At 38.7% G+C, this 15,868-nt stretch overlaps 2 protein-coding genes across 3 annotated transcripts; one reads left to right on the top strand and one right to left on the bottom strand.

The window, feature by feature from the left end:
• Nucleotides 1–4,533: 4,533 nt before the first annotated feature.
• Nucleotides 4,534–12,583, top strand: DNAAF4 (dynein axonemal assembly factor 4). Of its 2 annotated transcripts, XM_082769403.1 has the most exons (10): nucleotides 4,534–4,663; nucleotides 4,922–5,069; nucleotides 5,737–5,870; nucleotides 7,409–7,649; nucleotides 8,372–8,517; nucleotides 9,080–9,189; nucleotides 9,534–9,687; nucleotides 10,552–10,657; nucleotides 11,628–11,669; nucleotides 12,128–12,248. In XM_082769403.1, the coding sequence occupies exons 1-9, from the start codon at nucleotides 4,541–4,543 to the stop codon at nucleotides 11,636–11,638; spliced, it is 1,173 nt and encodes a 390-aa protein (XP_082625529.1). In that variant the 5' UTR covers nucleotides 4,534–4,540; the 3' UTR covers nucleotides 11,639–11,669; nucleotides 12,128–12,248. The 2 variants fall into 2 exon arrangements, with proteins under 2 accessions (XP_082625529.1, XP_082625528.1); XM_082769402.1 differs by lacking the exon at nucleotides 11,628–11,669 and having other exon boundaries at nucleotides 12,128–12,583.
• Nucleotides 12,584–14,892: 2,309 nt separating this feature from the next.
• Nucleotides 14,893–15,249, bottom strand: PIERCE2 (piercer of microtubule wall 2; the record flags this gene model as incomplete). The annotated part of the gene is made up of 1 exon (XM_082769144.1): nucleotides 14,893–15,249. One exon carries the CDS (start codon nucleotides 15,247–15,249, stop codon nucleotides 14,893–14,895), a length of 357 nt encoding a protein of 118 aa, XP_082625270.1.
• Nucleotides 15,250–15,868: the final 619 nt, after the last annotated feature.

Genomic DNA, 15,868 nt, shown 5'->3' with positions numbered 1-15,868 from the left:
CTGCACACCAAAATATCGCAAAGATTTTGTAAGTCTTACAAACCTTAACATTTTGTGGGGAAGGCCTGAGTCCTTTTTAAATACCTTATCACGTTCAGAAATGCAGCCTATACTGCTGGAAATGTTTTTTTTTTTTTTTTTTTCTTTTTTTCCCTAGGCTGAAATAACTAGGTGTAAATTGGCCTAAATTGCCCTTAATACTTAGTTTTTGCCATAGATCAGTTTTAAACAAGGAAAAAAAAAATAATGTTCTCTTTGAAGTACTTCATTGCTGTTAGGGTGTGTATAGGCTAGAGAGCAGGTATCATGAATCTGGTTTCTGGCTGGTTCACTGATTGCTTTGAAAACTTGAGACAAACAGGTTGGCAGTTTGTGCCTCAGTTTCTTCTGTCAGAGGACTGGACTGATGCTTATTTCTGAAGGGTGTTTAGAGGCTAATTATTATTTGAAATCTTCAGAAAAAGGAGACAAAAGTGATAAGGTTTTTCTCTGTTTAAAACAAAAATATAATGCTGGGGGCTCCTCAAAAATGAATATACTTTGTGACTTTTTTTTTTTTTGTCTAAGAACCAATTTTGTAAGTACATTTTTCAGACTTAGCTTCAAGTATGTGATGAAGTCAGTGGAACTGCATGCACGAAGTCAAGAATATTTCAGAGCTTTTGCAGTTCTGGGCCTCTGTTTATAAGCAAAATGCTTTTTATGGTTTGAGATTTTTACAAAATCAACGGTGTTCAAATGTAGCACCTCTTCAACATTTGTCTTTATTCCAACTTAATACAATAACACATCTGCATTAAATATGTCCCTTTCATTTTATATATAAACATTGCCTGCCAGTAAAAGTATTGGTGTAACATTATTAAAAGAGGAAGTCATGCTTCTTATCATGTTGTATGTGACTTAAATGACTGTTTCATATTAAAACTAATCTTTCCTTATGTACTGCTTAAATATACCTGTTTTGGGAATATCAGTTCAGTACTTTTATACAATCTTGAATGTGTTCCACATTGGTGACATGTATTTTTGCAACAACTTTTTTGTTTCAATTTTAAATTAGAGCATGTCTAAAGTAATACATGCATTAGTGCTGTGGTGTGTGGCAAAGTTAATGTATGTAATTCAAATTGGAAAAAAGTTTCCAGACTTTGTCCAACATTAACCCTGTGGCAAGGGATTAAATTACTATGTAATACAAATTATTTCATACCATGATGTGTTTTAAGCTACTCTATGAAGTATGTGATACATTATTGTTTATGGATTGGTAGCTGGCCTGGTATCTTGCATAGAATGAGGTATGATAGATGGTAGCAGTTCATGATAATTAAAACAGGCGACATTTCACAACATGCTGCACTTATGTGCGTTGTCCTCCTGTTGCTGTAACTATTAGCATGAATTCCTTGACGGTATCCACTGACAAATGGGTGAACATGTAGGTGGTAAGCTCATGGGTGTGAAAATCCTATTCTGACGCTCTTTACTTGGATTACAAAACATGATTTATTTTTTTTAATCTATTGGATGTGATTAGATATATGCAGGAAGATGTAGAACTGGATGTACTTCGAAGTTATTCTGCAATGACTTAAGTTTTGTCTGAAGCTTTCTATATTAGAATAGACTCTTCCTTAAAATTGGAAAATTAAGTGTACTTAGCAGAACTTTCAAGGCAATATAACTGTCCTACACTACGTACTGAGTTATGCACATTCACTTCTTTGTATGGAATGCCTCTGATTTCTTGTTGCTTTATATGGAAATAAAGGGTCTCTTTAGTGCCCTAGTGTTGTGTGTCATCACTTCTGAGATAATAAATTCTGAATGGTGTTCAGCCCCTTAGAGGTGCTGCCTATAGCTTAAAGTATTCAATGTTGCCCTTAGCCATTTCTGAACCAGGGAACTTACACCAAGACCATATGGAGCACCTGTTTTTGTATTGTTTACTGTACAGGATGAATTATCCTTTTCACGATCAAACTGTGTATCTCAGAATAATTTTTGATCCAGCCCAACCTTTTTCCTCAGAGGTATGCTCACTGTATTTCAGGAATTGCTGTATTGAAAACAGGTCAGGGTTGGAGGCATGAGAGGTGTTGCCTTTATACCTGGAGACTCATCATCTGCTAAAGGATGGTCTAAATCTGAATTTCCATGTAACTTGAGGAGGGCAAACTCTTAACGTATTTGTTCTTTTCTTATTTTTTTTGTCTGAAATGTGTAGTAATTGAGGGATTTTTACTTGAAAGACAGTGTATCCTCCAAGCCTTTGTATATGGCCTCTAGAGCAGATGCTGTGTTCTTTAGGGCCTTCTGACTTGGACTTTTTTGTTCATATTTTCCTTTCAGAGAGAAATTTTTTTTTCAAAAAACGAGTTTATAAAAAAAAAAACAAGTTACCTCTCTACTGCCATCCAAGCAGTGCAAAATATGAACTAATCAAGGTTGTTGACATTATTTTTTTAATAATGATGTGGTACTTGACCCATTTAGAAGAACAATTATAAAAATCTGAATCAAGTGTTCTTGGAAAATGTGTATGGTAGATTTTTGTCCAGCGCTGCATGTAACTGTGTTGCTTTCTGTTGTCTGGTTTCAGTTTCTTTTAAAATAAAGATTTTTTTTGTGTGTGTGTGTGTCTGGGGAAATTGCCTTCCGATTTACGAAGATGATGTAATGTGTAAGTTAACTCTTGAAATGTTTTGCCTGTGAGAACACATTTGGATTGGGCATAATCCTGCAAGAAACTGTAAGATCAAAAAAGGCAGCTTCTGCCTCTATTAGAGAAGTCTGCTGTTCTCTAGAGGCATTAATCTGAATTAACTTCAAAGCAGATTAGAAAAGGTCTTGCACCATGAATCCTGTTATTTCTTGAAGGAAGGCTTAGTCGTCATTTGCCTGAATAGATTTGATATTTATTTATTTATTTATTGCTTTGGGGAAGACATTATGCAAATAATTATTTATTCCAATTAATAAAATGGGGAAGAATTTTGCGGGGAGGGGGGGATTATTAAACAAATTAGGTAAGGAAATGCAGAGTACTACAAAGATACTTTTTTAAGCCTCCAAAGCCATTAAGAATAAAATAACCTCCTGGAAGATATGAATATATTAGGAACTAGAAGCTCCAGAGCAATATTAGTAAGATTTGATGGGAATAGAAGTCTCCATCCTTCAGAACACAGGAAATAGGAATTTAAAGTTTTTCCAGGGAACGTTTAATCTCTTCCTTTCTCTCACTACAAAGCTTCTTGCACTTTTGACTGATAAAGTAGTAACAGCAGAAGAAAGATCCTGAATGGACCTCTCTTCTAGTTTATTTTGCAAGTGTCACAGCAAGAGCTCAGTCATTTGTCCAAGCAAGCTAGCAATGTGGAACATCTCTGACACAGGTGCTGGTTTTGTAGATGCATATCAATACAACATGGGGAAGGGGGATTGGAGTGTTTTTTTTTTTTTTTTTTTTTTTTTTTTTAAAAAAAAAAAAAAAAAACGTACTGAAGCTATTTTGTGTAATTTAAGAAGATCAAATACTGGTAAATGTACCTGTGGCCTATATTGTAAATTGTGTATGTGTAATGTCTTACTGCTGGCAGGAATAAATAATAAGCTGCTTCATTTCAGTATATTCTCTGTGATTAAACTAAAAACAACACGTGGATGACCAAAGCAGAAGGCCAGCACTCCACAAGTGTAAGACGTATCCGTGAGTGGACTCTACAAAACTGATGAATGTGTTGGGGATCACCACAGCTGCGTTCTGGAGCAGTAGGGGATTTGGAATTGCTGTTACATTATAATTGTTCTATCCAATGTTTCAATACCATAATTTTAAAACAGTGAGTGAAGGTTTTTTTTTTTTTTTTTTTTTTTGGTTACATGTGCCAAAAAATTCCTAAAGTATTTTGACTTCCGATTAAATCTTTTTCCTCAGATACTTTTGAATACTCTGGGAATGTGGAATTTGATTCCGATTCCTGTTGATGATACCAGGTCTGAAGCCAGACCCAGATGATACTGGTCTGGGTGAAGGGAGCTGGAGACTGTCCATATTGGTCAGATCATATCGATCATATTGGTTATTGTGGCTGTCTTCCTCGGAAAGAGTCTTTAAACCTTTGATACCTATCCGTATGTTGTACTGATGAAGAACTACAGTTAGATCTTAATCCTGACTGCTACCATTTGCTCGCTCCTTTGGAATACGGCTAATAAAATATGAGAAATTAATCTTCGCTGTGACACGTCAGCAACCTTACCAGGCGCGCCTGCTTTTAAACTTGGTGCCTCACGGCCCCGCGGCCAGGGGGCATGGAGGGGGTGACGGGAGCCCTGCTGGCCCCGGGGACCACAACTCCCAGCGTGCGCCGCGCCCCGCTCCCCCCGGCGTGCCATTGGCTGAGGCTGCGGGGCGCCTGCCTGCGGCCCCCGCGGGCGGTGAGGGAGAGGCGGAAGCGCTCCCTCAGAGCCCCGGCAGCGCTCCGCCCCCTCCCCCTCCTGCTCCTCCCTAGCAACGGGCGCTGCGGGCGCCATGCCGGTGTGGCTGCGGGGGCACAGCTGGCGGCAGAGCGGCTCCGCCGTCTTCCTCTCGCTGCCCGTGCCCGGCGTGCGGGTCACCGCCGCCAACATCTTCTGCACCGAGCGCTACCTCAAGGTGGGGCTTCCCTAGACGCAGCTGTTTATGCCATCCACATAATCACGAAGTGGAGGTCTACAGGAAAACAAACTGCTTCCATCTCTTATTTGCTCTAATAGGAGCTAAAATCTTGGTATGGCACACTCGGCAAATCAGCCTTGTCGGTAGCATGTGTTTCCTGAGGTTTGCTGTATGCTTGCACCGAGTATTTTGGCTGTATGGTAATTCATTACAAATTTAAGTATTAGTACATGCTCATTAATTATGTTTCTGTAGGTAAGCGTTCCTCCCTTCTTATTTGAAGCCATCTTATACGCTCCTATTGATGACACAAACAGCACAGCGAAGATTGGAAATGGAATTGTTTTCTTCACTTTGTATAAAAAGGAAGTGGGCATGTGGGAATCCCTAACTGTAGAGAATGGTAAGCTTGTGAAAAATAAGGTGCCAGAATACTAGCTTTACTGCTCTTCCAGCTATATTATTTAGTCTAGAAAAATATTACCTTTACCTTCATGGCTTTTTGTGTGTATCAGTAATTTTCAGAAAGCCTATGAACTCTGATCTGGCACTGAAAACTACGGTGTCAGTTGGGGATGTAATTATTCTGAATTACCTCTAGCTCCTTCATAAGAAATTGCAGGTGCTCTTTGTGGTTTTACTAGTTTCACACTGACCTTCAAAACCAACTGTTGGAGTTGAAGTGCTGAAGTACTGAAAAGAGAGAAACTACTAGAAAAGGCAGTTTTGGAGAGAAAAAAAAAAAAAGTGCTCTTACTTTACAGTTCAAGCTAAATTAAATTGTATTGCTCATTGTCTGTGCTCTTCTACTTTATTTTTTTTTTTTTTTAAGGAACGTGAGAACGTTATAGTGAGCACAAAACAAAGTTTCAAATAAAGCTTACATTGAGTGTTTAAATGAATCTTAGATTTTCTTTTTAAGAGATGGACTTGATAAAGTGTGCTTTGTGGATTTTGAGAAGTTACATTTTCTTAGATAAAGTGGAAAGAGGATTTCTGTTTTTATGAATGTGGTATGTAACAGTAAAACTTTGGGCCTATATTTCTGAAATATTTTTGTTTGTTTTAAGCTAGTAAGGAGAAACTGCAATATCTGAGAGAGAATGCTGTTCTAAAAGCCCATGAAAAGGCAAAAGAGGAGACAGAAGCAAAAAAAGTTACAAAACGAGAACATAAAAAATATGCTTTGGAGGCCACAATGAAGGTAAATTTGGAAAAATCTCTATCATACATGTAAACATAATTAATTGCCAATGAATCAGGCAGCTGCTTTAAGCGTACCTTAAAAATGTAAGAAGTACTAATTTTTATTACAGCAGTAGAGAATCTTACTTTTAATTTGCACTTAAAACGTATCTACTACCACATATAAAAATGATATAGAAAAAATATAAGAAGTTCTCATTTTACATTAATATTAATCATGAAAAATATTGGTGAGGAATTCAGATTTTTATCAGTTGAAAGGAGACAATAATAATGTAGCAAAATATTAATCTTCTGTAGCCTCTGCAACAGCACAAGTGTTTGGTCATTTGTTGCTTACAAAAACGTGGATATATAAAAACTTATTTATTCATTGTTGTTCTATATCAGGTGTTCACTGCTGTTATTTTTTGTATGTAGTTGTTCTGCATTTTGTGTGTATTCTAAGACACTTTTTTTCCTTAAATGTATATAAAAACTCTGGTAACTTCATTTGTGTTTAAATGAACTTTTAAAGGTATGCAATGAACTTCTAAGATTGCATATGCAATTTCGACAAAAAATAATTTGCAATTAATAACTTTCTCAGCTGAAAGGCTATATCTATTCCCTGTATGTAATAATTCCAAAGAGAAGTAGACAGAAGAAATAATGCATTAAAATGAAGGTATATGTTCACATTTCTGTATATTCCACAGTTGAAATATAGCTAGGATATTGAAGTAAAAGTTTGGTTAACGAACAGTGAAGTGTCATCTTCTAGAATTGCTGGTAATTAGGGCCTCATCAGAAGGCACTTCCTACCTCTCTTACTAAAGTAATCATTATCATTTGCTCTGTATGGCTCATTTGGATTACCAAATAGGACAACGGGTCAGTGAAACGAAAGTGAAGATTTCACTGGAACAGGCTCCCCAGGGAAGTGGTCACTGCACCGAGCCTGTCTGAATTTAAGAAGAGATTGGACTGTGCACTTAGTCACATGGTCTGAACTTTTGGGTAGACCTGTGCGGTGTCAAGAGTTGGACTTGATGATCCTTAAGGGTCCCTTCCAACTCAGGATATTCTATGATTCTATGATTATTGAAGCAGAGGCAGGAAGAGCTTTATCATCAAGTATAATAAAACAGTCCAAGTAGATTTAAAAAATAAAATGATTTTTTCATAATAAAGAAGGTATGTGAACAGCATGCTTTTCTGTGGTGAACCAAAATGAACTCTGGAGATAACAGGAAAACCTACCAAAGGTTTATTTGTGGATTGTATTCTTCAAAATATAAATAAAACTTTATTTTTGACTGTTTTGGGACCATACACCTACATAGTGGTAGTAAAATAGTTAAAACTTGTGACTTCTTTTAAAAGCTAATTAGAAATCTTTCCTAACTATTTTTAAGTGTCTTTCATAACTCTGCTTTTGAGATCATACTAATGGTGAAGATGCACTTAGGAAGTGAAACTGGGAAAATAACGGTATCTTTTACTCAGTTCTCTTATTATTGGATGCTACATATCTCAGTTTTATATTTCAAACAGCTAGAAGAAGCAGAAAGAAAAAGAATTGAAGAGCTGAAAGAACAGGAGAAGCAGAAAGTCACTAAGGAGTTGGAGTTATGGAAAGATCAGCTGAAAGATGTTGAGAATCAAAGGAAGGTACAAAAAGAAGGGCAACTACATGAAGAAGTAGAGCAACTAAAGGAGAAGAAAAAGGAAAAAATTAACAAAACTAACATTCCTAGTGAAGAAACTTTGAAGACCAGACTCAAACCTACAAAAGGTTGTATTATTGGGATGTGTTTTATCATTCTTCAGTGTGTGGATGTAACGTTATTCCTGGATGTTTCTAGTTCATCATTTATCTTTGTGTCCACTGTACTGAGTTAATTCTTTTATTTTGCAGTTATTTTTGTGTCTTTATTTTCTTGTGATTTGTTGAGCAATACCATGTGATTTTTTAGCTCTCATTTAAGTTTTTGGAAATAAGCGGGCAAGTTTTGCAGTAGGCTTTAGGAAAGTAGAACAGGAAGTCTTTCTAATAGTGTGTTGCACAGTTTCTGAGAGTGGAGTTCATGTTACCACTAAGGTATCCAACTACTAGTTTTCATAGAAGTAGGCAGTCTGCTTTCACTCTGTCCCATGCCTTAGCCCTACAGAGAGACAATAGTGAAGTAGATCAAGAGAAAATTGTTCATTCTTGTTTTGTTTGTATTGCACTTCACTTGCCCCAACAGAGAGTCATGTAAGTGACAGAGATGGTGGTGTAAGCAGAATGTACATTCATTCATGACAGTGTAGTCAGTAACAGATTGCATGATATACAGCAAGAATAAACATTGTTTGAAACTTTTCTTCAAAAGAACAAGTCCAAACTTTTGCTGTGCTATTATTAGAGATTTATTGCTAACATGCAGAATTAATAAATTAGGAATTTGGTAGAAAAACAGGAAAAAATCACTTTTGCTTCATTTTTCACTTCCAGTACCCCAATTCTCTTTGTAGGTCGTGGTTCCTGTAGTATGTTTTCAGAAAACTTAAAGGAAGAGCAACTACCAGCTCCTCGATCTTCTGGTACAATTAAAATCAACTTCACGTCACGAGTTTTTCCTACAGCCCTACGAGAATCTCGTGTAGCAGAAGAGGAGGAGGTAGAGATTGTTCTCTTTTTAGTATGGTGCTTCTGTTATCTTCCAAGACGGTTAATTATTACTGTTTATTCTGGAAGTTGTCAAAAATGTTACCTGTACGGTATTCTCAACGGCCAAAGAATACTGTCTTATTTAAATCTTAATTTAAATAAAATATATATTAAAGATATATATTTTCGCCAAACATGTGATTGTGGTAAATAAAGTTTCATTTCTTTTTTGTTTTTAAATTTGCAATATTAATTGAATTCCATGTAGTACAAGATTTGAAATTTCTTTATACTTAATTTATGTTAAGTTCTGTCTTAAAAAGAAACTCACAGAAGCTTACAGAGTGTCTAAAAGAGCTTTATTGAATATGTATTAGTAATGTAGTAACCTTACTTATCACATAGAAATATTTGGGGAAAATAGGAAAATCCTTCCGTCTTACATTATTAACTATTTCTCTCTGTCCAAAATACATGACAAATAGTACTCTTTTGATAGGACTGAGTGAATAAACAAAAGGAAAACTTAAATTTTACTTCAGAAATAATACTTTTTCATTATATATTAAAAGTGGCTACATAAACAAGCAGAAGCTCGAAGAATAATAAGTGATGATTTGTCTGAGCTGAAAGACTTAAAAGAAGAGGAGAAGAATCCAGACTGGTTAAAGGACAAAGGAAAGTAAGTTAGGTTCCATTTGAAGGTCTATTTAAAATGAAATAAGCAATCACAATCACATACATCACTTCAAAAAGCAGTCATGTGAATGCATAGAGGAGTTCATTCACCTTTTATTGATCTTCATTGCTTTTAGGCAGTGTCTATTTTTGCAAAGTTGTGTGTTGATATGCTATATTCTGAGCATTAAGTTTGACTGAACTTCACCTATGTTGTTCCCAGAAGTTACGACTGACCAAGCTGCTAAAATTTCTATTTAAAAAAAAATTTGTGGTTAACAATAAGTAGGTATTTATTTCATGATGCATCACCTTAATTAAATTACATTTCACTTGTTTTATACTTAGCAAAATGTTTGCAACAGGAAACTATCTTGCAGCTGTGAATGCATATAACCTTGCAGTCCGGCTAAACAATAAGCTTCCACTACTGTATCTGAATCGTGCTGCTTGCCATCTTAAACTGAGGAATTTACACAAAGCCATTGAAGATTCCTCTAAGGTATAAATATATAAGTTCTCAGACTGTTTTCTTACACATGATTGTGATTATTACTGTGATGCTTCTGTTTCAAGCAGGTCTGTAAATAACTATTAGTGCAATTCAAAATTTTTAAATTCAGAATTGATATGATGATGCTGATTGATCAGCACACATTTTTTTACTGGTAAAATGTTAAAGGAATACCTGCACTTGGGGAAAAAAAAAAAAAAGACAATTTTGAGCAGGAAAGGTGCAGAATATACACAAATACCCATTGTATTATGTTGTGGTGTTCTTCGCTTGGTGGGAAGAAAGAAAGGGTGATGATAGTGAGGACGGAGACACTTTAAAAACAATACAGATATTTTTAAAGGAGGGCTGGATCACCCCTATTAGCATCTCTCTCTTTTTTTTTTTTTTTTTTCTCTTGTGCAATGAGAGGGGAGTGACCTCAAATGATAGCTGACAAAATTTGGAGAAAGTTATTCCAGAGCTACTATCTTTTGAACTAATAAGTCTTGAGACTTGAAGCCACCCCCTCCCCTTTTTTCAGAGTAACTGGTGTTGCAACATGTGGTTTGTTTGTTTGTTTGTTTGTAGCATAATAGGCAATATCATTTATGAAAATAAAATACATTGTTTGAATAAACACTTAGCATAGTATGTATGAGTTTTTAGCCATGGCAATGACACTGTATTTACCAAACTATGAGACAGCAGATAGGAATCTTAGCAATGAGATTGACAAGCCATATAATTACATTTGAATAGTTACTTAGTAAGTGAAAAGAGTATGTGTGTAAATGGAAACAAACAAACCAGAATTATGGAAAATTATGGAAAATCTACCTCTAAATATTTTTGCTATTTTCATTTGTAAAGGCACTAGAATTGCTGACACCACCTGTTCCTGATAATGAGAATGCTCGAGTAAAAGCATATGTGAGACGTGGTACAGCTTTTTGTCAGCTGGAATTATATGCTGAAGGTAAGACTTTGATTTTATGAACACACACACACGGATTAATACTGACAAGCAAGTAACTCTGTTCAGCAAAACGAGACTGCACGTCTTTATTTTTTATTTATTTTATTTTTTTTTAGGAAAGACATATTAAAGGAAGCCTATGCAATCTTTCTTTTTGTTAGGAACCTTTATACCTTAATTTTATTTTTTTAAATCTACTGGCTAATTGCAATTCTACTCTTTTTTTTCACATGTTTTAGGAAAATTGGTTTTACTCCTCATGAAAGTGATACAAATTAGCTTCTCTGTTGAGGAAAAGGCTTTAGTGAGTTGTGTATCTTCCCTTTGGTCTGCTGGTAGTCATTCTTTTTGTGCATAATGGCTGACTTGACTGTGGTAACTTGGTGGCCATGGAAGGTATTATTGTAGAGAAAATGAAAGGCATTCAAATGTGGGATGCAAACTCATGTGTAACTAGATTGCACAAGTTCTTTTGCATGTGAAGCAATGTTTTATTGGTTTTGAGTTTATAGTATTAGCAACTATAGAATGTACTGACTTAAAATAACCTGAAATATTTCTGAAACATTTGCTCGTGAACTGTGTAGTGACATATCTGTGTTGACCAGCAAGTCGTTTCATCAGGTATGTGTGATCTTTGTGACAGTACGTGTCCCTCTCAGGTTGGTTTTGTAAGGCAAAGTTACAAGTGAAAGATTATAATAAAAACTAAAGAATATTCAAAATGTCAATGTAGAGCTTTTCCCAGTTCTTATCTTTTTCTGCCCAGGAATCTCTTTGTTGTTTCCTTTCAATTTTATTTGCACTTGGAAACCTTATTAAAAAAAAAGATAACTGAGGATTTATGTAATTTATTTAATTCATTCCTCTGCTTATTTTTTTTTTGAGCTATCTTATTCACAGTTAATGCATTTTTTTTCTTGTTTTCATGCGCATTCGTTCTGTCATTCAGTTTTTCTGTCTTCTGCAGAACACTTTTGAACACTCCCCTCCTCTGTAATTCCTCTATCCGGTATGCTTATTTTTTAATTTAGACTGATTCTGATGTAGATTGGACTAAAGTGCTCATTTGTCTATTTATTAACTGAATGGCATGTTTTCAACAACTGCAAGACTGTCTGCAGGTAGGAGCTCTAAACTACAAAAAGTTTTTACACGAAAGAAAGCAGATAGTTGATGTGTGTATATGCACGTATGAATGAATGTCTCTCTTTCCATATTTTGGTATCTGAAAATATATACTAGTGATGTTTCCACTAAAATGTTTTTAAAAATAATATAAGCAAGATATAAATTTGATTTACTGACAAAAGTAAATCCTATTGTTGTTCTGATCTATCTTGCTCAACAGCAAAATTCAAGAGCAATACTTCACGCAGGTGACTGGGAACAGTTACTTCGAGTTAGTTGCTAAAGAGGAAAACACTCTTGCGTTAATGACTGACATTCTTATAAATGTGTCCATATTAGGTCTCCAGGATTATGAAGCAGCTCTCAAGATTGATCCTAAAAATAAAACTATAGAAAAAGATGCAGAGAAGATTCGACACGTAATTCAAGGAACGATGCAAAATTCATAAAAAAAAGAAAAAAAAAAATCAAAATTAAAAAGGAACTTTTTGAGAGAGGTGCCTTTGAGGGCATCAGAAGGAGTCTTAGTTCACGTTCTCTTTCATGTGTTGTTAACTAGACATTTTTTTTCACTTAGAGCACCGACAGAATTTATAGAAGATCAGATACATGAATTAATATTTTTTGCAGGTATGGTACTATAACAAATACACTTAGATATACTGTATATCCTTTTGATACGGAGTTGTCATGTTTTTGCTTTCTGTGATGTATTGGTTAGGCTGAATAATAAAACATACATTTTGTACTCGATGGCAGGTGTTTCTTCCAGTTGCTTGGCCGAGAGCCTTGAGAGAAGTGTTGAGCTCAGTCGGAAATGTTTGGGGTAGTTGCTGTGCTGTCTTTCCACAGATACCTACTGCATTGCAATGGGAGGAGGTGGATACTCCATTTATGGCAGATGAAAGGAGGGCAGTGCAGGAACTTTAGTGGCTCGGTTGATCGTAATGCTCTACTTGCCAAAATATGGCTACTGTCTCATATAATTACTGAGAGGAAGCAGGGGGGGCTAAGGAAGAGAGTCACAGAATCACAGAACTGTAGGGGTTGGAAGGGACCTCGAAAGATCATCGGGTCCAACCCCCCTGCCAAAGCAGGTTCCTCAGAGCAGGCTGCCCAGGTAGGCATCCAGACAGGCCTTGAATATCTCCGGAGAAGGAGACTCCACAACCTCCCTGGGCAGCCTGTTCCAATGCTCTGTCACCCTCACTGTGAAGTTCTTTCGCATGTCAGTGCGGAACTTCCTGTGCTCTAACTTGCAGCCATTGCCCCTTGTCCCATCCCCACAAACCACTGAGAAGAGGTTGGCTACATCCTTCTATCTCCCACCCCTCAGATGTTTATATACACTGAGGAGATCCCCTCTCAGTCTTCTCCAGGCTGAACAGACCCAGGTCTCTCAGCCTTTCCTCGTGGGGAAGATGCTCCAGGCCCCGTATCATCTTTGTGGCCCTCCGCTGGACCAGCGCTCGTGATCGTGAGACTACTAGCAGCTGCTGGTAGAAGGCCTCATCAACATCCTCCTCCTGGTCTGGAGACCTGTAGTAGACCCCCACCACCGTGTCCCCCATACCAGCCCACCCCTTAATTCTTACCCACAAGCTCTCCACTTATCCTTCACCCTCCCCCAGGTGGAGCTGGGTACACTCTAATTGCTCCCTCACATAAAGGGCAACCCCACGCCCTCGCTTCCCCAGCCTGTCTTTCCTAAAGAGGACAGAGCCCTCAATGACAGCATTCCAGTCATGCGAGCTGTCCCACCACGTCTCAGTGATCGCAATGAGATCGTGGCCCCGTGACCGAACACAGATATTGAGCTCATCCTGTTTATTTCCCATGCTCTGTGCATCCGTGTACAGGCACTTTAGGGAAGTAGCAGGAGCAGTTACCCCTGGGGGATGCAAGAAGAAGATACTGGATGGGGAATCGGGAACGCTACCTTCTCTGAGGAGCCCTCAGACAATCCTATGGGAGAGCTCAGAAGTTTTTCCCTGTCTTCAACAGTGACAGCAGTGACAACTTCCCCCAGCCCATCTCTGTCACCTTTAGCTCCCCTCCCTTCCCCCATTGAACCTAGTTTAAAGCCCTGGTAATCAGCCCTGAGAGCTTGCTCCCCAACACACTTGTGCCCCACTTGCTCAGTTGGTGTCTGTCCATAGCCCACATTCCCGGCCTCTCAAAGGATGGCCCAAGATCAAAATACCCAAATTCCTGGTCCAGACAGCACCCACTCAGCCAATCATTTACCTGTCCTGTTCTGCTCCTTCTACCTGCATCCCAGTCACCCAGCGGGAGGACAGAGGAGAACACTACCCGCACCCCCAATCCCCTCAACATCCTCCCCAGAGATGCAAAGTCCTTTTTAATATTCTTCGTTTTTCTAATAGCGGCTTCCTGGGATCCAACCTGAATGACTACAAATTGCAAGTCCCTAATTCTCTGTTTTGGTTTTGGAGTCTGTTAGAACAATTTGTGTACATCTTCATAAGATATTTGTATTGCAGTGATTTGTTACAATTACTAAAGGCTCTTTCTGAGGTAGACAGGCACGTTTTCTACTGCTGTGAAATAGACACAGTGCCCTCTCTAGAGGAAAGTTAGTGAAGCAGGTGTCTTTGGTGGTATGAGTAACACCACCTTGTCTCATTTAATTACATTGGGAGCAAATGGATGTTAAACTTGATGATTTCAACACCTGATCTGGTGATACATATACCGTATCTAAGTCATATTTGTTATGTTGATATTAGTGTCCTGAGGTGCAGGAATGTGGAGACTGACCTTAAGTTTTAAAAGCAGAAAATACTTTTAATTAAAACATAAGCCTTCAAGTGAAATGACTCTTGCACTTAACTGTTTCTACACGCTTGAGTAACACATTTATGATCCCAGTTTCAAAAGCTTTATTTTTACAGGTTTAGGTCTGATTCAGAGAAGTATATCATCAAATGTGCTACATCCTTTTTGATGCATCTTGTTCAACCCAGCAAAACCAAGTTATATCAAACATTTCAGTCATTCTGGGAATAACTGTCACTAACAGTCAGATTTCTTTTCTTAAAGCTCGGTGTCTAGGCTAAGTCTGAGAAAATTGAGAGCCATTTTTACAGAGTATGCTGCAAATTGGGGTAGTCATATACCCGACTTCTGTCAATTGCAGTATTCAAATAACCATCTTGAGATGACCCACAGGTGAGTAAGTGTTTTGTAAATGTTTGATCTGCTGGATGGTAAGTACAAGGCAACATCTGTGAAGTAGGCGGTATAGCACCGTATTCACTTGAAGTTGTTTTAAACAGTAAAACCTGAGGCTTTCTCGAAGAGCTACTGGTCATCAGCGTTCTGGGGTCCAGCATGCAGGAAAACACGGGATTGCCAGGATTTGCGCAGACAGGCACATGAGAAGATTGCTTTTTCCCAGTGTTGGGACCCAAGGGCAGCTTCTCAGCAGAAGTTGTCATCTTTCCCTGCTGAAGAAATAGATTCAACTCAGCCTTTCAAGTAACAGGGCGCAGCATTTCAGATTTGTTACATGTTTGTGGGCAGAGCAGATGTTGCTCAAGGCATGCCCTGAAGCACACGCACAGCCCAGGTCGAGGAGCGTCAGGCTGCTGGAGCGTGACCTTATTTAGCGATAACGGGGCTGCCGCAGAGCGTGCAGTAACACCGCCTGCATTTGCATCACTTTCTGTGCCGGTGCTAATCTTGAGCAACAGCAGCTATTTTTATTACCCTTGCTAATCAGCTGCCGCGCAGACCCGGCTCTGTTTGGCTTTGGGGTTTCCCGTTGGTACCGTACGGAAGGGTGGGGGCTGCAGCAGCGCCCACCCCCCCTCCCCACGCCGCCTTCCCTGGGGGCACGGCCCCACGCCCACCCCTTCTTTTCCCTCTGCTCGTTGCCAGCCCGCTCCCCGCGCCCCTCGGGGCCCGGCCCCGTCCCCGTCCCCGGCCCTCCCCGCACCGCCCGCCGAGGGCTCCGCGGCCTGGAGCCCGAGCTCGGCGGCGCCGCCGCGTTGCCATAGCAACGGCAGCCCGGGGGGCGCCGGCTGGGGGCGGGGCCGGCGGCCGGCCGCGGGGCGC

This window comes from Aythya marila (assembly GCF_965140915.1).
Source record: "Aythya marila genome assembly, chromosome: 11".
In the NCBI taxonomy this organism is placed as follows: domain Eukaryota; kingdom Metazoa; phylum Chordata; class Aves; order Anseriformes; family Anatidae; genus Aythya; species Aythya marila.
Note: the sequence above shows the minus strand (reverse complement) of the source record. Positions and strands in the feature narration are given on the sequence as shown.

What these genes read in the sequence shown, in the direction of transcription:
- DNAAF4 (XM_082769402.1), top strand. Translation starts at nt 4,541, where the DNA reads ATGCCGGTGTGGCTGCGGGGGCACAGCTGGCGGCAGAGCGGCTCCGCC. An exon ending in TGGTTAAAGGACAAAGGAAA is followed by an intron (nt 9,190 to 9,533) that starts GTAAGTTAGGTT and finishes TTTTATACTTAG; the next exon opens with CAAAATGTTTGCAACAGGAA. An exon ending in GCTGGAATTATATGCTGAAG is followed by an intron (nt 10,658 to 12,127) that starts GTAAGACTTTGA and finishes TGTCCATATTAG; the next exon opens with GTCTCCAGGATTATGAAGCA.